Genomic DNA, 24,555 nt, shown 5'->3' on the forward strand with positions numbered 1-24,555 from the left:
GACAGGTGTGCAGTTTTTTAAAGGTTTTAGCCCAGACTATGCTGCTTTTTACCATTTACAAAACAAAACAATTCATAAAATTATTAAGGAACTCTACAGTGGTTAACTGTGAGTGGACACTACAGATATTTTTCTCTCTGGCCAAAGTTCAGTTCTTTTTTTTTTTTAATTTTTAAATGTTTTTTATTTATTTCTGAGAGAGCGAGAGAGAGAATGACAGTGTGAGCAGGGGAGGGTCAGAGAGAGAGGGAGACACAGAATCTGAAGCAGCCTTCAGGCTCCGAGCCAGCTGTCAGCACAGAGCCCGACGTGGGGCTCAAACCCAGGAACTGCGAGATCATGACCAGAGCCGAAGTCCGATGCTTAACTGACTGAGCCACCCAGGTGCCCCTTATGCTTGTTTTTTAAATAATCATTATATTTTTAATCTTTTTTTGAGAGAGAGAGAGAACATGCACATAAGCAGAGGAAGGACAGAGAGAGAGAGAGAAAGAGAATCTGACTGCACAGAGCCCAATGTGGGATTTGGATTTGATCTCATGAACTACAAGATTGTGACATGAGCCATAGTCAAGAGTCAGTCACTCAGTTGACTACCTTGGCACCCCTTTATAAGCATGATTGATCAGAGGAGACATGTACTAAGATTAGGCTAACCCTCTGTCCTTTCTCAAGTTTTTGATACTCAGCTACCAGAATTTTTAAGAAAAGAACTTGGCTCATCTACATGGGATATTTGTACTATATGTTCTGTAAAATTTGTGTAGGGGTGCATGCTGTCAGTGCAGAGCCTGCTTGGGATTCTGTCTCTGCCCCTCCCCCCTCAAAATAAATAAATAAACACCATTGTATATGTATATATTTCCATTTCTTTAATGAAATGCATCTCCTCTTGTTTGACTTTGAGTTTTAAAAATTAAGATTGTAACAGAGTTCTACTCAAGTGGGGGAGATATTTGAGAGACTCTGGACAGAAAGGAAAAGAAAATCCCTTACATTTTATCCCAAAGCATTTCCTCAAAATAAAAAATAATTGGTGTATAACCAAATTCTGTCTCTGTGTTAGGGTAGCTTTCTTTTCATAAAATTGACTTCATCAATGCATCTGGCTTCAATTTTTTTCTCCCAGTTAGCATCTAAGCAGTTGGTAATTGAATTCTGACATGTTGAATGATTCTAATGAAATCTTCTGCATGTGTTTGTATGCTTGGGGGATGGGGAAAAGAAAAGAATAAGCAGTGGGGTTGAGAGTACTAAAAAATTACTCTCTATGTTAAGGATAACGGATCATAGTTAACGTTAATATCTTTCAGAACATGTTAAAGCCTCTCTGATAAGTGGCGCTTATTCTAAAGGAAGCAACTCTTAATATTAACCCAAATAAATGACCTCCATAACCAAGACAGTTCAAGTTGGGAAAGTGATGAGTGAACATGGGAGGCTGGGTTACTTTGGATGATCTTTGTGAGATTTGCAGTGACCTTCCTTGTGCTGCTGACAAACGGGAGAAACTTAAGATATGTTATTATCCAGTGATTTTTTTTTAAATGTTTATTTTTTGAGAGAGGGAGTGAGCGAGCATGAGCAGGGGAGGGGCAGAGAGAGAGGGAGACACAGAATCCAAAGCAGGCTCCAGGCTCTGAGCTGTCACCACAGAACCTGATGCTGGGCTTGAACTCAAACTACTAGATCATGACCTGAGCCAAAGCTGGATGCTTAACTGATTGAGCCACCAAAGTGCCCCTCAGGTGACTTCTTTTTTTTTTTTTTATTTTTTTATTTTTTAAATGTTTTATTTATTTCTAGGAGAGAGAGACAGCGTGAGCAGGGGAGGGTCAGAGAGAGAGGGAGTCACAGACTGAAACAGGCTCCAGGCTCCGAGCTGGCAGTCAGCACAGAGCCCGACGCGGGGCTCGAACCCACAAACCGCGAGATCATGACCTAAGCGAAAGTCGGAAAGTCGGACGCTTAACCGACTAAGCCACCCAGGCGCCCCTCAGGTGACTTCTTTTTATGTTAGTGTAGTATTGCATCTTTTTTCCTTTTAATTTTGAGGAAGATGTTTGAAGAGAACAAAAAAAATATTTCTAATTAATGGGGGGGGGTTTGTTTGGTGTGCCTTTGCTGTCCTTATTGAATGATTTGAAGGAAAGTCTGTGGGGACTAGTCTTAGAACTTCAGTGATACATAGTTGATGTTGATAGAGCTGATGTCAAGAAGCAAACTTCAGATGAGTCTAGTAGTATGAGATTTGCTAGAGTCTGGTCTTCTTGTTAATTTGCCTTAAGTTTTAGCTGTAACAGCTTTTGCCCTAATCTCATTCGACTATAGGAATCCTCTTATTTAAGGGTATGAAGAATTCTTTGGTAGCTTCCCAATTCCTCTCTCCCTCTACTATCCCCCCCAGAAGTAGTTACATAACCCCCCTGCTTTGAATCCTATATTCTGTAAATGAAATGGTCTTATTTGGCCTTATTTGATAAGTGTGGTTGTCCTAATAAGTAGGCTTCAGCACCTAATCTCGTGGTAGGAAAACTGGCCTTTGTTAGTTTTGATGAGTGCAAACATTTTATAGAGTTGAAGTAAAAATAAAGATATTGTTCTCATTTTGAGTGATACAAACTACTTAAAATGGTAAAACATGTTCCTTTCCTGTCTCCAGATGGCTTTTAAGTGAGTTAGTTGTGTGTGGTGTTCAATACATTCTAAATTTTGTGTTACCTAAATTAGAGTGAAATTCCAAGGTAGAACAGGTGAATGAATTTGAAGTTTCTTTCTCTATGTAATTTTCCCCCCACCTTGCCAATTTAATATTTTTCTAAATAATGAGGGCTAGACAATTGGGTAACTCCAAACAGTACAAATAATTCCTCTCTATGTAATTTTAAATTAGACTTTTTTTTTTTGCTTAATTTTGTAATTTTTCCCCCTTAAGAGTAAAATCAATTTTAATGAAAATTCATAAGGGAACAGGAGTTTAAAAAGGGCCTTTAGTCATTGAGGGCCAACAAGACCAGGAATACTTCATTCTTATAATTTCCTAAAAAATGTGAGGATGAAACCTATTAATATTCTCTATTATATATAGCTATTTAAACATTTGCCCAGTAATTTTTTCAGTTGACCTTTGATTGATTGGCATATCATTAACTATTCTTAGTCCTGAACTACTAACAAATTTAGTTGAATTACTTTAATTTTTACCATATTAATAAGAAAATATTTCATTGGAGCCTATGTGGCTCAGTCAGTTAAGCATCCGACTTTGGCTCAGGTCATGATCTCACAGTTGGTGAGTTCAAACTCCGCATCGGGCTCTACTGAAAGCTCAGAGCCTGGAGCCTGCTTCAGATTCTGTGTCTCCCCCTCTCTCTCTACCCCTCCCCCATTTGTGCTCTGTCCTTCTCTCTCTTTCTCTTTCTCTTCGTCTTCATCTTCGTCTTTCTCTCTCTCCCTCCCTCTCTCTCTCTCTCAGAAACAAACACTTTAAAATTTTATAAAACAAATATTTCATTAGAACTCCATCCCATCACAGGTTTTATTCTGAATAATTTTTGACAAAATGTGTCAGTTGATAGCCAATGGATATCCCAATTTTGTGAAGTTTCTTTAATATTTGTCTTTTACATTTTAAGTATCTAGTGTTAATTTGGTTCCATTTTAATATACTCTCATAGCAAAACTGTGTGTAAGATCCTGCTATCCTAACAAGTATTCTACTCTCAAGCAGTTACGATAATCACTGTTTTCATGCCTCATTGCTTCATTTGATAATTTAGTTTTCTTATACTAAAGGAGTACTCTAGCATATTATGATAAGCATCTTCTAGGATGGCCCCAGATCATTGTTACCTTCTGGTGTTTGAGCCCTGGTGTTAGCCTCTCCTACACAATGTGTCAGGATTAGTCTGTGTGAACAATAGAAAATGTCAGAAGTGATAGTATGTGATTTCTGAAGCTAGATCATAAAAGACCTTGAGTGTCTGCCGTGTTCTCTTGGATCACTTGCTGTGAGGAAAGCCAGGCGCCATATCATAATGACACTCAAGCAGCCCTGTGGAGAACAACAGAGGCCCCTTGCCAATAGCTATCACTGACTTGCCAACCATGTAAATGGAAGCAGAGGACTGAATCCTGACTGATATCTTGACTGTAACTCCATGAGAGACCAGAACTGTTTGGCTAAGCTGTTTTTGAATTCCAGACCCACGGAACCTATGTGAGATAAAAAATGTTCACTGTTGTTTTAAGCTGCTATGTTTTGGGCAACTTATTGTTTAACAGTAAACACCTAATACCAGGCACTTTATATCTTAGGTATTAAAGTGATATACCATATGCTGAATGCTTTTTCCTTTAAATCCATAGTTTGTTTTTCTCTGTTGGCAGAATAGTTAGTGCTATTTGAATTTGGGCTTGGTGCTATGTCTTACACATATAATATTGGGATATTTAAACTTTAGGCATCTTTAGAATATTAGCAGAACTTATTACAATATTTTATCTCTTAAAAATGTTCTCATTTAAAATATATCACCATTACCTAAGGACTGGGAAAGAATATCTGATAATTTTGATATGCAAATTATTGTCATGAAGAAATTTAACTTTTGGATAATAAACTGAGGATGAGAGTGACTTAAAATTCATATTTTTTTTTCACCATTAGCTCTATTTTGAGGTATATTTGCCCAGACTATTCTCTTTCCGTAGTAAATAACCCATATGTTTAGAATATCTGTACCTGAAATAGTTACATTTATAACTATTTCCAGGAATTCTTGTATTTTTACTAATTTATTTGTAGTACATGATTCTCTTTTAACATATTTTTAAATTTGATATTGAATTTTTTCTGAACAATACCTACTTATATCATTTACAGAGTGAAATAATACATGGCTTACAATTAATTGTGATAGCCCTTAAGCTCATTCTTGTCTAACCTGGATTCTTGCTCTTCTGAGACCAGCACTTTCACCTTTTTTGGTTGTTTCTTCTGCTGTTTACTTCTACCTTTCCAAATGACATTCTTATACTGTTGTTTTCTTATTTTCCTTATTTGGATATTAGTTACTTACTGGCTTCCTACCATGAAATCATAAGGAATTAGCCTTTTTATGCAAGTCATCATACACACTGCCCTCCTTCCATCTTTCTAATGTAGTTCTATCAAATTTTACATTATTATGTCTCAGGCACGTAGTATATTATGATTTCATTTCCTTCTTTAGTTTACCTTTAGTTTATCCTCTCGATAATAATAGCTTTCAGCTTTTAAATTTGTTTTATTATCTATTTATTTGTGTACATATCATCATTTTATTCCCAAATTCCTTTCTCCTACTATAACACTTCTCTCGATATTGGTACTATTATAGAATACATCATCCCTTATTTATTAACCTCATAATCTATTCATCTGCTGTTTTTTCATGGAAACACCTTTCCTTGAGTATCTGTCCTCTCCTCCAAATTGTAGTTATTCTCTCGGCTTGTCATTACCCTCTAGGTTACGTTCACCACTCATTTCTGTTTGATCCCTTTTTTTTCCTGGATCGCATGTCTTCCTCTTCTAGCTGTACTTCTTAAGTTTGGTGGAGTACATTCCTGCTAGCTTTCTGAGAGAGTCTGTGATGTGAGGTAGATTCTTCCCTTTTTGAATGGTAGCTTGGGTGTAGAATTCTAGATCAGAAAGCATCTTTCCTTCAGAGTTGTGAAGGCATTACTTCAGTTGTCTTCTTGTTCCCTAACGTGTTTCCAATAAAAATTCCAGTACTTTGCAATTTTTTATTCTTTGTGGGTGATCATTTTTGGCCTTTCCAAACTTTTAAAATTCTTTTCTCCAGTGTTCCAAACTTAAAAAAAGAGAGAAAGAAAGAAAATACCCATGTTATAGTCTACTTATAGAAAATGTATTTAATCTTCACTGAAAGCGTAATAAGAACAGTAATTATAAATATGATCTATCAGTGTGTTTAGGACTCCAGTATTTGTAGGACTGAAAGATTCTATTCATTTATGGCATTGACTCAATATTTTATTGAATGAAACAACTTCAATTCAGTACAAAGGAAACTTCCTTGGTTTACCTTAGCAGATATCTATTAAGATTCTGAAAATAAAGCTGGAGCCAAATTTTACTTTCTTGGATTAAGTAGTTATGGACTTTGTTGGTATTGGTGTTAAAGGTGATGAGGGTATTTGCTGTCTTCATTCTCCTGTTACTATTGTGGTTTAATATATCTTCTTTATAGCAAATGGCTTTACATTGATTTTAATAGTATTATAAGTTATGTAATTGATAATATTTCATGAATATTGTTTATCAGTTTTCTTCTTTTTATTTATGGTGTTTCTTGGCTTTTGTTTTTTGTCCTTATTATGGACACAGATTTTGAGCAAGGCTTTATTTACCATGAAGTCCAGAAAACTTTTCTTTCTTTTTTTAAAAATTTTTCTTAGGTTTATTTTGAGAGCGAGAGAGCAGGGGAGGAGCAGAGAGAGAGAGGGAGGGAGGGAAGGAGGGAGAGAATCCCAAGCATGCTCCACATTGTCAGCACAGAGCCTGATGTGTACTTTGAACTCACAAACCATGAGATCATGACCTGAGCCAAAACCAAAAGTCAGATGTTTGACCGACTGAGCCACCCAGGCATCCCTTCTGGAAAACTTTGCTTAAATAAATGGCATGGTACAATGAGCTCATTTGGTAGACCGTGGTTTTCCTACCGGTTTTGATGGAACTTTCAATATGAAAACCTGCACTGATTATCTGTATTATAATAAATTATTAAGTATCATCTCTCTAAAAAAGTTTTGCTGATAAAACCGCAAAGCTCTTTTTCAGCCCGTGCAGAAATGCAGATAAGCCTGTTTGTTTGAAAGAGGTTCTGGGAAGTTCTTTGGGATAATTTAGATTAGAATAACAGAAGCCTCTCAGGAGATCTTCAAAAGACAGTTTGAGACTGAAGAATATAACTGACCTGACAAAAACATACTTCTGAGTTATTCACAACGAGTTGATAATGGGAAACATTAGTGTTTCTTTTTGCTTACAATTTGGAATTCAAAATCCCATGTTACTACAAATAAAGTTATTCGTTAGAGATTTTGAGAGAACTGAGCTCACTGAGCTGTTCCTTTCCACCTAATCATTCTGTTACATTTCATTTTCTTTGAACTAAAAAGGCCAACTACCTTGGCCTTTGTTTTTACTGGCATCATTTCATGTACCCTGGCATTGTTTTAGGAACCTATAGTTGTAGCTTCAACGGGTTTAGAAGCTATACTCTGCTACTCATGGCAAGCTGCCTGGAAGCATTAAGATTTCAAGAAAGAGCATTTTTTGATACAGCTAAACTGCCCTGTATAAGACAGAACCTTACCAATGGGACCAAATCAGGGTATTTCATAACGTATTTTCTATTAGGTATTTCTATTAGGGTATTTTCTATTAGAAGAATGAACACTTAAAAAAAAAAAAGAACATGGCATACATTACTGAAACGTGAGTATTCTTTTTTTTAATCTCATTTATTTAGTTGCGAAAAATGAGAGAGAACAAAAGATTTGTCAGCCTTCTATTACAAAAGGTGTTATATAGTAAGATGTCATTCTTTTAGTGCTGGAAGAAAAATCTGACTTACCTTTGACATATTTCAAGCTCTGAGTTTCTGAAGACACAGTCATTAGGAAGGACTTTCTGTGCCTTGCACTTATACGTTTTTTTATTTTTGTTTTTTTAATTTTTATTTTTTGAGAGAGAGAGACAGAGACAGAGTATGAGCAGGGGAGGAGCAGAGAGAGAGGGAGACACAGAATCTGAAGCAGGCTCCAGGCTCTGAGCTGTGAGCACAGAGCCCCAGTCCAGGGCTCGAACCCACAAACTGAGATCATGACTTGAACCAAAGTCGGCCACTTAACCGATAGAGCCACCCAGGTGCCCCCTGTTGCCTTGCACTTATAAAAGTGAACTAAGCCTAATTAAATGAGAGGTGCACACAAAAAGGCAAAATCCTTTGATATCTTTTATTGATGCAAGTATCCTGAAAGTTGGAGAATGTTTTAGTAACTCTTGTTCTTTTGTTTTTAATTTAATTGTATTAATAAAAAGTGGCACTTATTTTTAATCTTTTGGTTCTAGAAGAATTTAAACAGGAAATGCTTATTATTTGATGAATCTAATTCTTAATACTGCTTGACCTTTCCTACATTTATCCTTCTTATTTTAAGATCTTTCCTTTCTTAATGTGTTCATAAAGTTCTATAGGATTTTGTCTTTCTGATAGAAATCCATATTTGCCTTCCCAAGAGTTAATTTTTCAGCTTATTTAAAATATCAAGGCTAGTGGGAATTGGTTGGCTAACGATATTACTCATCCTTAGCCAGATTACTTATATTCAGTTATCATTTTTAGTTTTCTCATATGAGATTAAAACTTTGCTGTCTTGAAATCATTAGTTAGGGTTTCTTTCTTTTTCCTTTCTTTTTTATCTAAATTAGTTTGCTGACAAGTGTCTATATGAAAAATATAATCTGAAAAATCATGCTGTTTATCTAATGTTCTCATCTAGACTGAACTTTTCAGGGAGAGAGAATGTTTTGGTATTGAGTCTTACTACTTAGGCTTCATCAAAGCTGGCTTGAAGCCAGGTTTAGAGAGCAGTTCAAAAACAGCTTTGTGTTTTTAAGTAATCAAGCCCTTGCTGCGTGTGCTGCTTAACACAGTTTTAATTCTCTGTGTTACAGAGAACAAATCCATCCCAGGTTTCTCTTGCTTAACTAACTTGATGCTTTGCTCTTCATAATATACTTCTTCAACCTTCTATTCTACTTCTGTTCTTTCCTTGTTCTTTCCTCTGTGAAGATATCTTTTTGGCTTGGCTTTACTTCTGAAGGGAAGAATATTTAATAAGCATATAACCCTTTCCTGGTCAATAGGCTCTTGGATTAACTAATTAGTCTACTTCACCTGGTCTTCCATCGTTTTCCAGGACAGTCTCCGTAAGAAGGATGACAGGATTGAAGAGCTGGAAGAAGCACTAAGAGAAAGTGTACAGATAACTGCAGAGCGAGAAATGGTGCTAGCACAAGAGGAATCAGCCAGGACCAGTGCTGAAAACCAGGTCTGCAGTTTTATACATTTACTGGCAATGCTGCTGGTTAAACAACAGGTAAAACCCAACCAGTAAAGTTTAGGCAAACTCTGCATATGTTTATAGGGCTTCAGAAGCACTTCATCAGGTATAAGTATTTAGACTTCAATAAGAATTGAAATTTTTATGTTTGCGTAAGAGTTGGCTCATGTTAATTTACTTATGTTAAAAAATCTCTGCATTCATAATTTGGGACTTGTTTCACATGTATTTAGGTAGTATATGCTCACGTATCTGGTGAGACAAAATGGAACTTGTCTGTTCGTCGCAAGACTGGTCACAATCCTACTTTTAAATTGAATGGGAAAACACAAACATATCTGAGATCTGAGTTAAAATGTTAATTTTAAATAGCAGATAGTTTATTTATGCCCTGCCTTGTTCAAAAGGGCAGTTAAAGTTATAGCAAGTTAAGGTTGATAGCAAGTATGAAGGACATAGATATGACACTGGAGACTAACAAATCAACATGTCTCAACCCCGAGGAGACTTGTTAAAGAGTTCTACTGTTGCCGTGTGTGGTGTTTGCTTTATATATTTTTCTACATCTTTTAGATCCCCATGCAGTAGCTTTTAACTTTTTTGTTAGGAGGAGTAACTAAAGATGGGAAATGTGGATGGAAAAATGGTTTTAACAAATGAAAGCTCGAATATCAGTTTCCATTTGAGAGTGTAAGTAGAGGTTCTGAGATTCATGGCATTTAATTTTTTTAGTTATTGTTTCCTTTCCATTTCTTTGTTGGAGAAATATCCATGGTACAAAGGGTTCAATGAGAGAGTAACCTGAATCTTTTGGGAACCCCTATGATGAGACCACCAGTGGTCTTGTGAGTTAAGGTATAGTGTTGAATAGCAAGGAAGAAGGTGCATTCTCAAAAGCAGGCATGCTGTAGTGTGGGGGGTAAGAAAGTCCTTTTGTAACCGTTAGTATGAGGATACATTTTCTTTAGTGTTAAGTATTGAAAGAGAGACAAACTGATATTTATTAGCAGAGATGGAACTTTTCATGTCTTTCAGTACCTTGTTCCTACATAAATGACTTGTCCATTTCTAATTTGATTATTTCCTCATGTATAGTTAAGTAGAGCTTGGGTAGTGGAGAGCTTCAGAGAAAGGATGGTAACCGTGTTTGTTCCAGGGTGAAGAGGTATTTTCTTTTATTGTTTTTACCTTTTGCACATTCTTACCTTTATTTTCAAAACGTCCCCTTTTTTTTTTTTCCTGTAAAAATTTTTTTTCTGTTTAGGGATCGTTATTTAATGACAAGTCTTACATTTTGGGGATCATAGAAATGTTAGTAATTAATAATACATCATGTCATTATGGCATATAAACTGGTATGTGTTTTTTAAAATGTATTATTGTGTGAACTAGTTATAGTTTGCTTTTGGGGGTAGATTTATTTATATATTTGTGTGTTTATGTATTATTTATTTATAGTAGACTTATTTTAGATCAGTTTTTGTTTTTTTTTTAATTCACAGAAAACTTGAGCAGAAAGTTCATGGAATTCCTACATATTCCTTCCTCCACCTCAGTTTTCCCTGGTGTTAACATTCGTGTGATAGGTTTATTAAAATGGATGAGCCAATATTGATACATTATTAACTAGTCCATAGCTTACATTTTGGTTCGCTCTTCATCTTGTACAGTTCTTTGGGTTTTGCCGAATGTATAATGTCATGTATTCACCATTACAGTATCCTACAGAATAGTTTCACTACCCTAAATCTCCCCTGTCCTCCACTTATTCATCCTTCCTCTGTCTCCCTAATCCTTGATCTTTTTCCTCTCTCTGTAGTTATTCCTCTTTCAGAATGTCAGTATAGTTGAAAATAAAGTTTGTAGCCCTTTCAGACTGGCTTCTTTGATTTAGCCTCTGCATTTAAGGTTCTTCTGTGTCTTTTTATGGCCTGATAGCTCATTTTGTTTAACTTCTGAATAATATCCTATTGTGTAGACATGCCACAATTTGTTTATTCCTTCACCTATTGAAAAACATCTAGATTACTCTCAGTGTTTGGCAATTATGAATAAAGCTTCTATAAACATTTATGTGTAAGCTGTAAGCTTTTGTATGGACATACATTATCATCTCAATTAGGTAAATACCTGGAAATTGCTGAATTGTATGGTAGGACTATATTTAGCTTTGTGAGAAACTGTGTAAGTGTCTTCCAAAGTGGGTATATATAATTTTCTTTTAATTGCATGCTTTTTTCTTTCTCTTCTTCCTGTTTATCTTTTTTTTCCCCTTACCATTCTGCTACTCAATGCCTATCTGAAGCTGTTGAGTGAAATATTGCATGAGACCAGTCATTTGGGCTTTAAGTGGTTTAAGGTATGAAGAAGCTGCTTTCATGTTTGTATTTTTGAGGTCATATAACCTTCATCCACTGTCCCTTCCTGCTGTCATCTTCTGTTCTTTTACTTTTATCTTTTCTGTCTTCCAACTCTGCTGTGAATTTTATGTATATGTATTAATTACATATACCAGTGTAATCTAGAAATATTCATTTGTAATATCTTAAATGGGTAAAGTTTTTTTTTTTTGTTTGCTTGCTTGTTTGTTTTTTTTTTTTTTTTTTTTTTTTTTTTTTTTTTTGGCTGGTGGCATTATTCTTATTATCTTACTCAGGTCCAAAAACTATATGTCTCTTAAATTTAGTCTCTGAGAAGAAATAACTCCCTCTATTGGAAGGAGGATATCTGCATCTCTTGATTTCTTAAAGAGCAAAGTAAAATTGTTTGGGAACAATCTCCCTTACTAAAATAAAATAAAGAGCCTTTTAAAGTTTGAGAGGGAAGAAAGTGTCAAAGGAAAGCATTTCTTCTTACAGGATCCTCTTACAGTTTTTTAATTCCCAGTACATGCTTTTCCATATTGAACCCATGCTCCAAAATATAAAGAAGTTGTATAATGTTGTATAATGATCCAGTGAAGGAAGGTGTCCTATAACCTGTGTTGGCAAATTGAGAGGTGAAAGTGAATATAATCCCATGAAGGGAAACCCAAGGGCTCCTTTTACTTTTGTTTTGTGCTTTTCCACATGCATTTTCTTTTCTGAAACTTCTCTCTGCTCAAGTTTTAGCAGGTTTTGTGTTTTGTTGAATATGACAGTCCTGCATCAGACTCTGTGCTGACAGCTTGTTCAGAGCCTGGAGCCTGCTTTAGATTCTGTGTCTCCTTCTCTCTCTGCCCCTTTCCACTCACACCCTGTCTCACTCTCTCTCAAAAAGTAAATAAATGTAAAAAATAAATAAATAAGTAAAAAGAAGTTGTAAATTAGGCAATAGTTGAGTAAGTTACATAGTGGCAGTGGGGATGCAGAATAGTGGATCGATTTAGAATGTCTTTTGGGGGGTGCCTGAGTGGCTCAGTTGGGTAAACGTCTGACTTTGGCTCAGGTCATGATCTCAAGGTTTGTGGGTTCAAACCCCACATCAGGCTCTGTGCTGACAGCTAGCTCAGAGCCTGGAGCCTGCTTCAGATTCTGTCTCCCTCTCTCTGACCCTCCCCTGCTCATGCTGTCTCTCTCCCTCTCTCAGAAATAAATAAAACATTGAAAAAAAAATAGAGTGTCTTTTGGAAATAGAGCCAAATAAATGATGGTGAATTGCATGTGTAGGTAAGAATGAAGGAGAAAATAAAGATGATTCTCTGATTTCTGGCTGGCCAGCTGGCCAGATGGTAGTTCCATTTTCTAAGATGAGAAAGCCTGAGGGAAAAACTGTTACCATATCAGATTTATGTGTCAACCCAGTTTTCTCTTTTGAGGTCCAAACTAATGAAGTATAGACAGTTGTATACTTCATGTCATGTCTACTTCATACCTTTTTTCAGATATCTCATGGACTTCTCAGTCTGAAACCATCCAAATCCAGAATCCTTGATTTCTTGCCTCAGATCAGTTTTTCCCTCAGGCTTTTTCATCTCATGTGACAGAACTGTCTCACCCTACAAAGCTGAAATTAGTCATGGTGAGTGTTAGGAGAAGCAAGTCTTCTGAGAAATGCAGAAGTGATAGGTTAGGTACAGAAACTGTAAACTCTGGTTCTGTAGTTCAGAAAGCTACTCCAGAACTTTAGGGAAGCTGCACTACATAGCTAAGAAAGTGGGTTCTAGGTTAGAATTCTTGCTTGGAATTATTTTTCCATCACTTAAAAATTGTAATTGCAGGCAAGTTACTTTTTTTAAATGTTTATTTAATTTTGAGAGAGTGGAGAAGGGGCAGAGAGAGAGGGGAACAGAGGATCCAAAGCAGGCTTTGTGCTGACAGCAGAGAGCCCGTTGTGGGGCTCGGACTCACCAACTGTGAGATCATAACTTGAGCCAAAATCGGAAGCTCAACGGACTGAGCCACCCAGGTGCCCTCAGGCAAGTTATTTGTGTTGGTTCCCTGAGCTGTCAAAGATACTTACTATATCTGCCACACTAAAGAGAGGTTATATGTAGAAAGCACTTCAAGTTTGGCATATAGTAAGCACACAGTAAACATTAGCTACTACTGAAGCTTCTGTTGTTACTCTTGATAGCTCTAAAGGAAGGAGTGACACCGACCCAGCTTAAGGCCCCGGAGAAACTTAAGTATCTAAAGACCCACCTGGTTGATTCAGTACTGGTGATAATATGCTTTTTGTTAAAAGTTCCCATTTTTATATATCAAGTTTTAATCCTTGTGACTTTAAGTCACAATTTTTAATCCACTGCCCATCCTAAAATATGTAATATTTGCATCACCTGGGAATGCCATAGCCAATTAATAAGGTAGTCAGCTAAATATCGTTCTTGTCACTGGGTTATTAATCCACTGAGAGTCTGTCTTAGGTTAATTCAGGATCTTAGTCTGTCCTTTACTTCCCAATTTTCTTTTAGGCTCTCCTCATAAAAATAATTTTGTGATTTTAGTAAATGGCTACAAATATGTGCTGCGAAATTGAATCCTAATGCTCTTCCAGTTTTACAAAGTCATGTATTACTCTTTGATTTCCTTTAGGAAGGAACGTAGGGAGGGAAAGAAAAATAGCACTGTCTTTAGCATAATTTAAAACAAAATGTGGATTTGAGAACATTGAGAATAAGCTTAGAGCTTATTCCTGGAAGTAAGAAGGTACAGAAAATTTAAGATTAAAAAATTCTATTTAATCCTCATAATCTTGAATTGGAAATATTTGTTTTAATATTCATGTCTTTTTTCTCTTAAACACTCAGGTGCACATGCACACACATTTCCTTTGTACTGAGAGTACCTAAAAAAATTATTTCAGTCGCAGTGTACCCTTCTAGTGATCAGATGTGGTATCTAAATACCATTTCCCATTAAAAAGATTTTAATTCCACACAGAAGTTCCTTTTTTTCTTTTGATATAAAGTGAATTCTAGGAATATAATTTTTATTCAGAAGTGCTTATTTGTTACCAGAGTCTCTGGTAGTCTTTATAGCAGCACTATCCAGTAGAACTTTGAGAAAGTGGGAATGTTTTATATCTCCTCTGTTCAATATGGCAGCTCCTAGCCACACATTTCTGTTGATAACTTAAAAGGTGGCTAGAACCCTTCAAGAACCAAATATTTTTTAATGTTTATTTTTGACAGAAAGGGAGCATGAGCAGGGGAGGGGCAGAGAGAGAGGGGGACAGAGGATCTGAAGCTGGCTCTGCGCTGACAGCAGCAAGCCCAATGCAGGGCTCAAACTCACAAACCATGAGTTGTGACCTGAGCCAAACAAAGTCAGATGCTTAGCCAACTGAGCCACCCAGGAGCCCCAAGAATCAGATTTTTACATTTATTTAATTTTAATTAAATTTAAATGGCTACATCTAGCTAATGGCTACTATATTGGACCGCTGACCTCTATAGTGTGTTGGATAGATGGATACTTCCATATACATAAGTGTACTTAGCAACTATCATTTAATTTTTCCTCCTGAGCCTGACAGAGTTTTGTAGTACTGATAATGTAGAAGGAGAAGCACTGATAGTTGATCCTGTTTTAATTTTCATTTTTGCAAAAACATCTGTGGTCTAAAAACCTGTTTGTCAAAAGTAATTATTCCTTTAAGAAATAATGGTGAAATACTAGGTTAGTAAAGGACTAGGTCACTTTCAAGAGGTGTGTGTGTGTGTGTGTGTGTGTGTGTGTGTGTGTGTGTGTGTGTTTGCGTGTGTGTTCGTGTGTGTATTATCCCATGTTCATATAATACTAGACACTTCAATTTATAGCATGTGTGACAGAATTAATGTAGGAAAAAAGGAGTAGAAAGGTTATAGAAGTGAGAATGAGGTGTTTGTCCGTAGATTGAATATGCCAACCCTGTATGAAGAGTTTAATGGCCTCAGAGATACCCTTTATTCCAGTACTCTGTTATACATTCTATTAATGCTTATTGAGAGTCTGCTATGTGCTATAAACTGGGAATACATTAGTGAACCAAAAAAAAAAAAAAAAAAATATGGTCCCTTTCCCCCTGGTGTTTATTTGTTAGGGAGATTAATCACATGATCACAGGCATAAACCTCTTCAAGACTGTGATATAGGCAAATAAAAGTATAGTATTATAAAAAGGATAACAAGGGGAACTTATTTAGAATGAATGGTCAGGGAAGGCATCTCTAAGACACCAGTATTTAAATTGACACATGAAAAGTAAATAGGAATTGGTGAGATTTAAAATGTCAAGAAATTTACTTCAGTGGAAACCACATGCATGGACACCCTAATAATGGGAAGAGCATGCTATGGAGCAAAAAGAAAACCACTAGTTAGTGGAGAGTATTGAGTAGAAGTGAGTTGCTGGATGAGTGGGTGGGTAGATGAGTGAGTGAGCGAATGAAGGAGTGAAAGAACAAATGGTATGACATGAAACTTCAGAGGTGGGCAGAAACCAGATTGTGTAGGATGGTCACATCAGTGATTTTAGGTTTTATCTTAATCATCATGGTTAACTTTTAAATCATTTTAAGCAGAAGAATGATAAAAATCCATTTTATGTTTTAAAAAGATAATTCTGACACTTATTTGAAAAATGGATATGGGATAATTAGGGGAAAAATAAGGGTGGAAGGGGGAGTACCTGTTAGGAAGATACTGCATAATCCAGTAACATAGTAGGGTGTTGGCAGTGGAAATGGGAAGATTTATGTGGAGATAGACACAGTAGGATTTGCTGATGTGTTGTATATGGATGATGTGGGGCAGAGGGAGGTCGCAGGGCTGATGCCCGTATTGTCTGCCATGAAAGCTAAGTCCCTGGTGGTGTTTATTGAACTCTGGGGAAAGCTGGAGGAGGAGGATGTAAATGAAGTAGTGTCTTCATCTTTATTCCGTTCTCTTATCTGGGTAAATCCTACTCCTCCTTCCATAAAACCTTCTCTTATCTCCCAAGTCTGAGTTACACATCTTTCCCATGTTTTTCAGCAGCACCCTGTACTAGTTGTTTGACAACACTGTGTTGTTATTACTTATTTACTGTCTGTCACTTTAAGAGACTATTTCCATCTTCTTTATTAGAATGAAAGCTCCTTGAGGGTAGGCATTGTGTTTTGTTTACTATTGTATCCTGAATACCTATCGTTGTGTCCGGTACATAGTGGCATTCAGTGAAGATTTGCTGAGTGAATGGATTAATTAATGAGTGAATGAATGAAATTTTGTTCTGCCATCCTGAATGTTTACACTCCTGGTAACAGAAGCATCACTTTACTAAACAATGTGAAGTTCAATGGCAGTTTTATGAGTTTTACATTAGTTAACAAAAAATATTTTGAATTATTACAAAAATATTTTGAATTGTTTTATTCTTTCAACTCTTATCTACAGGATTTGATGAAGCACTTTGTCATCTGACCAGAATAATTCAAAATAGGTCACAATTGTAGATTTAAAGAACTAGAATAGATACTATTATTTGAAAGCTTATTTTTTGTGGTAAAGAGTATTTGATTTTAAAGCATGGTAGCCAGAATGGAAAAATAAAATATAGAAATCCTCATTATCCATGACCTGTCCTTCAATGGAAAATAAGAGGACTTATTATGTCTTAGGGGATGAATGTGCAATCTTCTGTCCCACTGTGGCTGATCTTGCAGATAATAAGAGCTACCTAAAAGTGGTGTTCTGCATTACCTAGACTTCACCTCTGAAATAGCAGTAAACCATGTCATAAAAACATGTAAGAATTTAAAACACTCTGGGGCACCTTGATGGCTCAGTCCCTTGAGTGTCCGCTCTTGGTTTTAGCTCAGGTCATGACGTCACAGCTGTGAGATCAAGCCCCATGTCGGGCCACACCTGGGCATGAGGCCTGCCTGAGAGTCTCTCTTTCCCTCCCTCTGCCTCTTACCCCACTTGCATGTGCTCGCACACGTGCATGCTCTCTCTCTCAAAAAGAAGAAAAATATCAAAATCTTCTACAGAACAGATATAAATTGTGATCAAATTAGGATGAAAATGTTTTTATTCCTGCTTTATTTCCTTCCGGTGGAACTAATACTTCGGATTATCATTGGTGAATTTGACATTAGGTTTTTCAAGATTTGTCTCCTCTCCCCTGCCTTAAAGATAGAGTTGTAATTTAAGATTGTTTCCTTATACAGTACACTAATGGGCTACATTTATAGTTGATAGAAGTTTCTTAACATACCATTATTTTCACTGTTTAGCCTTTTGTCTTCAACTGGTTTCCATGTTGGTAGTGATGGGGATTTTTGGGGTGAGACGCTGAGCAGTCTAGAAGTAGTATAAATACAAGCATGCTTCTCACAACTACATCAAATCATTCAGTCTTAGAAGAAAATCCAGTTGTAAATTAGCAGTATAAACTGCTTTTAAAACTGATTACGGATTTCTGCAGAAGTCATCATTTTTAGTCATTGCAAAGATTGAAGGCACTATTGTTCAAAGATGCTTCATTTAAAACAAGATGTTACTAATGAACCACTTTATTGGTAAACATACAGAAAGTACTTTTTAATATTCCAAGAATCTTAATGGTGACAGTTAAATTCACAATCATTTTCTCATTGCCTTTGTGTAATCATTTCAGTATTTAAATCAAGCTCTGTCAAGAGGAACTTAGTAAGTTTCATTGTAGACTCTTGCTCTAATGTCAGTGAGTTTGAGTCTCCTTTGTTATGGTGACTGGTTATGAAATCAGTCACTTGACAGACCCTGAAGTGAGACTGCTGGAAATACGTCATGTCTGCCTTCATGGTGACAGCTGGCTACAAAACAAACCCCACCAGAGCCATTCTGCAATTGACAAGGGACTTCAAAGGCCAACAGGGCTGCCACTTCAAAGAGAATTCTGCCATCTCTGGCTTGTTGAAAGAAGAAGTTAAATGGCTATACCCTGCCATAGCAGAAATCTCCATGTTTAGACTTCTCCTCCTTTTGATCTTAGAAAGATGTATGAAATGGGCTTTAAGTTAAAGGAATGATATAGTCTGTAGCAGTGGCAACCCAATGTTATTCTGCATTTCAATCCACTTATTAATGGAAATTACCCAAATATGTTCAAATAACAGCAGGTCTAAAAACTCAAATGTCTCAGAGGAGGAATGTTCAAAAGAAGAATTGAAACTTCGTATTAATATTGTAGCCACTTTTACAAATGCGGAATAAGTCAGATGGTGAATAAAATGGAGCTTTCTATGTGTTTTTAAAACCCTCCTTTAATTTCTCCTTTTTATCTATCCTTTGGTAGGATCATATTATGAATATTGATAGTAAGAATGGCAGACAATGAAAACCTGTAATCTCAAGGCCAATTTGCATAGTTTAAACAGACATTTCTCCCCTTTCAGTAACTCTGTACTTGAAGTTTTAAACTACCTTGAACTGTTTAAAATGTTATTCATCCAGTTTTGTTGGATATGATTTTGAAGTAATTACCTCATCATTGTATTAAACAAAGAAAAGATCTCAGAGTTTTAATAAAATTCTTCAATAAAAGATCAGAATAACTAACAAGCATCTTGAAGAATAACAATGAAAAGGCAGCACGTGCATTCTCTCATTTAGAATACTGATAGCCCTGAAAGATGTTCATTTGATGGAGTCATGTGTAGTACACTTGAAAAAGAAGACAGGAAACTTTATAAATAACAGAAGAGTAAAAATACAGAGATTTTATGTATGGTATGAAGTGAGAGTAGAGCTTAGCCTGTAATAATTTAAAATTATTACCAGTCAATGGCATGACCTTTTCAATATTACATGTTTTTCCTTCTCATCCTACATATTACAGAGGGATAAAGCTATGAATCCTTAGATTATTTTGCCCTAATCTTCTTTTTTTTTTTCTCTTAAAATGTCCTCTTACATAAAATAAAAGGGTTGACTTGGCAACAGCTTTAGGCACTATAACTTCCTCTATAATTTTGCCAGATGGGGTCAGTAGACAGCAAGAAATTCTGAAGGGAAACTGAAGCTCCCAGGAAATAACCACATGCGATGGTATGACCAAAAAAAAAAAATCTTTTTACACTTGAGTGGTTTGTAACAGTAGTTCTTAAAGTAATGCGTTGTGTTTGCCTTTTTTATTATAAATTTTTACTCCTGAAAATTATTTGATAGAATAGTACATGATTGTATTATCCCAGAACTTTAGGAAATATCTGTTTCTAAATTTTGGCTTGATTTTTTTCCCTTTTCCTTCAACAAAAGGACCACATCCGTGTTTTCAAAAGTTATAATCAAATGAAAAATTAACTGAAGTGGAAAAGAAATAAAACCTCGGTACACCTCAAAATTGAACCACAGAAGATGAGTGCCAGAATCTGTAGATACTAGTTTTCAAAATAGACATGTTTTTCTACTTCTGACTAAACTGCATAACCTTAACTACTGCACTGGGAAGCACTTTTGGAATCTATGTGGCAGATCTGTAACAGATGATATTTAGTTTGCTTGTAATGAGTTCTTGGGGTGTTTGGCCCTTATTCTGTTATCTCCTACTGAGAAGTTTGATAAACCAAGTTATTGACGATAGAGGCAGTCATCCAAGATATCGCTGAAGGTGAAGTCATGAAAGCCAGATGGCGTCCCACTGATTTTTATATGCAGTTTATGTTCTCCTTGACTGCACCTTCCTGGATGTTTTCAATAAAACATATTTTCCTAGAGAAATATGCACAGCAGGATTTATCCTACACAACAGATAGTTTTGTGTGTGGCATGTCCTAGGCTTTATCTATTTTGGCACTCACTTGTTCCTTCCTCTTATCTCTACCTTTTTTAATGAATGAATAAGAGGTAAGAAAGGCTAGTGTAAAGTGCACTGAACCGGAAGTCAAGTGATGTGGATTCTAGTTCTTCTGTTTACTAGCTGTGATTTAGGGTAAGACTCATAATCTTTCTAAGCCTCTGTAGTAGAGTGAAGCAAATTCTTATCCTCACAATAATTTTGTTTTGGTAACCTATAAAAGCAGTATATAAATGTTGAGCATTATTATTGTGGCCAAAATAATCATGTGTGTACATAAACACTTATGAGATGCTTAGGAGTTCTCTCTTGGTATCCTTGCATTTCCGGACATTAAATCCCACCCTTTTACTTTTCTTCTCTGGCTAATAGTAAATTTTTGATAAGGTCAAATAGCTATTATTTCATTTGCCATTTTTTTTTTTTTGGTAACCATTTTCTGGGGATTATATTGAAATAATGTTTTCTTCATTTTATGTATCTGTAATTGATGAAATATCACTCCGTCTGCATGTAGGTAATTGTTTGACTTTCTTTTTCCAGCAATGCAAATGTGAAGGATTAAAATTTTCAGTTAAAATGCCAGGAAACTTTTATTGTTGAAAATTTAAGGAAAGAGTGTGAAGCTGTTTTATTCAAATTATTCATTTGATCTTAGAAAAAGGGCTCAAGTCCTAAATGCTCTGTTCTCTGTTGGTGACTTTATGCTAGTGAGGGGGACTGCTGTTTTCTATGATGAAATGAAATTAATGTTTTCTTCGTGTGAAATGACCAAATGATTTCGACTACAAAGGGAATTTCTTTTCAAAACCTGGACAGCTTGTAGAGCCCTCCTACCATGTATTTTATCCTGTTGTCTTGACTTCCTGGTGATGCAGAAAGAAGAATACCTTTTTTCAGATGAGAATTGACTAGAGCCTGAAGTTCAAGGGAAAGTCTTGTCATTCCATCACTATTTCTGTTTCTCTGATTTACTCATTTGTCACATTCTAAAGAGATATAAGGAGCTCTCAGACCCAGATGCAGAAGAGTGTAAAATGATGGTGCCACATCTTTGTTACTGCTGCTGGAGAAAGGAAATGTGATGTTATTTAGATTATTTTTGTTCTTTTTTCTTCTAGGAATAGAGAAGAGCCATGGAGTCTATGTGAACCAGGCATTATTAATTTTTGTTTTACTTGATTCTGGTACGAACTCTTAGTTGCTGAAATAAGCAAATTATCAGAAATATTAATCAAGTAATAGTTTTCTTTTAAAAAATAGTTTGGAGTGCTTTAATTCGGATATTTAGTTTTTCGTTTTGATGCTTTGTTACCAAAAAATCACCTAACTGGAATTGGCGCCGAGATAAACATTAGCCCTTTTTACAGCCGCTTTCCAACCTCAGTGACACAAATTATGAGATTCGTAGCAGCAGGGGGACATTTGCTTTGCTTTGAAAATGTGCACCCACATTTTACCAATGTCTGATTTTTAAAGCTCCCCTTAGGAGTGATGAGGGCTTATTATAAGGATTTATTTTCACAAGCTTTCTGAGTTGATAAAGAAAAAAGAAAAATTGAGATGGCTTGGGGAAAAAAGCATTTCTTTCACATTGTTGTGTTTCTGCTCTTTTTAAATTTTTAAAAACAGTGAAATCTTGCCATATGAAACCACATGGGTGGACATAGAGTGTATTATGCTATGTGAGATCAGTCACAGAGAGGCAAATACTTATGATTTCACTTATATGTAGAATCTAAAAAACAAAACAAGTGATCAAAACAAAACAGAAACAGACTCGTAGATACAGAGAACAAACTATTGCTTATTAGAGTAAAGAGGACTTGGGGGGTGGGTGAAATAGGTGAAGGGGATTAAGAGGTACAAACTTCCAGTTATAAAATAAATTAGTCATGGGGATGTGTAATATACAGCATATGGAATATAATCAATAATATTGTAATAACCTCGTATGGTGACAGATGGTAACTAGACATATTGTAGGGATCATTTCATAATGTGTAAAAATACTGAATCACCATGAGGTGCATCTGAAACTAAAAGGATATTGTATGTCAGTTATACCTCAATTAAGAAAAACCACTATCTTCAGCTGAATATTTATTACCATGGCACAGTATTACTAGAAACTTAAAGGCAGTTGGCAGTGAAGGAATATAGCCAATCAGTGTGCACTTGTGCACAAAGTCAGTCTTAACTCTGTGGATTCTTCTAAACCATAGGCTTTTATAGAAATACCCAGCCTTGTTAAGTGTCCTATGGTTATGCGAGCCATACTTTGAGAGACGGTAAAAATGTTTTGTAAATTCCTTACCCGCGGAGCACATTAATTATTTAAAGTGTCATTTGCTGATTTTATTTGTCCTTACAAACCTTTGACAGTGTTGACTTACTAGAGAAATGCACTATTATGTAAAAAGTTAAGAAATCTAATGACTCCAAAGTTGAATTATAGAAATATGATTTCTTTTTCAGTGCTATATATGTGACTCCTACTCATATTTGGGATCTTCATAAAGTTAGAAGTCAAAGATAGCAGTAATACCTTACAATTCCTAACCTGAATATATTGCTAAATTCAGTGATATCTATTACTATTAGGTTACTTCAGGTATCACTTAGAATATCTTACTTTCAATAAACAGAGCAGAAAATTATAATCAATGCTATCATATAAGTCCTATGCATTTATTTTATTTTAATCTTTATTTTGAGAGCAAGAGAGAGTGAGCACACACGCATACAGGGAAGGGGCAGAGAGTTGGGGAACAGAGGATCCAAACTGTTCTCTGTGCTGACAGCAGAGAGCCTAATGTGAGACTCCACCTTAGGCTCCACCTTATCGCTCCTGAACTGCCATATAATGAGCTGAGTTGAAGTCAGACTTTTAACTGACTGAGCTCCCCAGGAGCTCTAGTCCTATGCATTTAAATGAGGACTAAAAGAAAATAATACATAATTCTTACTTTGGTATCATCAGCTTTATTTTGAAGTTATGGTCCAGTGGGACCGGTGTTCACCCTCTTCAAAGAACCTAGTGGAGTTAATTTTACTGTGCCTTTCATCCTAGATTTCGTTAGATACTGCCCAAAAAATAAGCTTCCAGCCGTCTATACTGCACCATTTTCCCTATCTGTTCAGTACTTTCTTGCCTTAACATATTCTTCAAATGTTCTTATTCCTTCTACATCTTCCTATACTAAGTTACTAAAATTCACAAATTCCTTTGTCTTCATTCATTCACTGATTCACCAGATAGTTATTATTTACTCTGTGCCAGGCCCTGGCACATACATTCTTAACTTCTTCCTTCTCCTCATATAATTAACATACAGTGTTATATTAGTTTTAGATTTACGATATAATGATTCAACCGTTCTTCTGTTATTTGGTGCTCATCATGGTCAGTGCACTCTTTATCCCCTTTATTCCACCCACCCACCTCTCCTCAGGCAAGCCAGTCAGTTCTCTGTATTTAAGAGTTTGTTTCTTTGTCTTTTTTGTTCATTTGTTCATTTTTTTTTGTTTCTTAAATTCCACATATGAGTGAAACTGTACTGTATTTGACTTTCTCTTTTCCTTTGTGAGCCACCTTTCACCTTCTTTGCCTGAAGTCTAATTTGGCCTCTGCCCTGGCAACTTCCAGCAGCGCTTTCTGGTGTTAAATACGTGTTTATTCTGAACCTCAGGGTTAGAGGTAGGACTCTCTTCCTTCTGGTTTCCTGTTATATCTTCAGACCATTATTCAGTCACATTCTTAAGGTTAGGACCCCTACTTTCAGTCTCATGCTATGCAGGTGGAGCATTAAAGGCTTTCAGTGAAGACTTTTGTTATCTCACTGACTTCGGAATCTGCATGGATAAGTTGTTACTTTGTCCTTTCTGTTTCTTGGCCAGTAGCCTTTGTCTCCCTTGACTTTCTTCATCCCATATTTGGCATTCTAAACCTGGTTGTAATCTAGTCCACCTCCCGATCCACTCATTAAATATCTTCCTCTCTAAACACAATTGCCTGTTATTTTATCTTTCTTGTTCATTTGAACTTCTTTTCCTCTTTTTACTTTATTGTAATCCATTAGCCTTATCTTTCTTTCTGTATTCCATCTTTGTTTCCCTCTCAGTTCAGCTTATATTCCTTATTCCATTATTTTAGAAATTCTCATTTTTACATTCTGAATCCTCTTGCTC

General features: G+C 36.0%; 1 protein-coding gene across 5 annotated transcripts in view; it reads left to right on the forward strand.

The window, feature by feature from the left end:
* The window catches only part of ERC1 (ELKS/RAB6-interacting/CAST family member 1), a 490,295-nt gene that overhangs the window by 214,225 nt on the left and 251,515 nt on the right, over positions 1-24,555 (forward strand). For 3 of the 5 annotated variants that reach the window (XM_077759232.1, XM_077759229.1, XM_077759230.1), the window contains one exon: positions 8,998-9,129. The exons of the other annotated variants lie outside the window; for them this stretch is intronic. In XM_077759232.1, the coding sequence (XP_077615358.1) occupies positions 8,998-9,129 (132 nt within the window). The remainder of the gene's footprint in view (positions 1-8,997; positions 9,130-24,555) is intronic. 5 annotated transcript variants of the gene reach the window in all.

This window comes from Crocuta crocuta, unplaced genomic scaffold, assembly GCF_008692635.1.
Source record: "Crocuta crocuta isolate KB4526 unplaced genomic scaffold, BGI_CrCroc_1.0 scaffold72, whole genome shotgun sequence".
NCBI classification, from domain to species: Eukaryota; Metazoa; Chordata; class Mammalia; order Carnivora; family Hyaenidae; genus Crocuta; species Crocuta crocuta.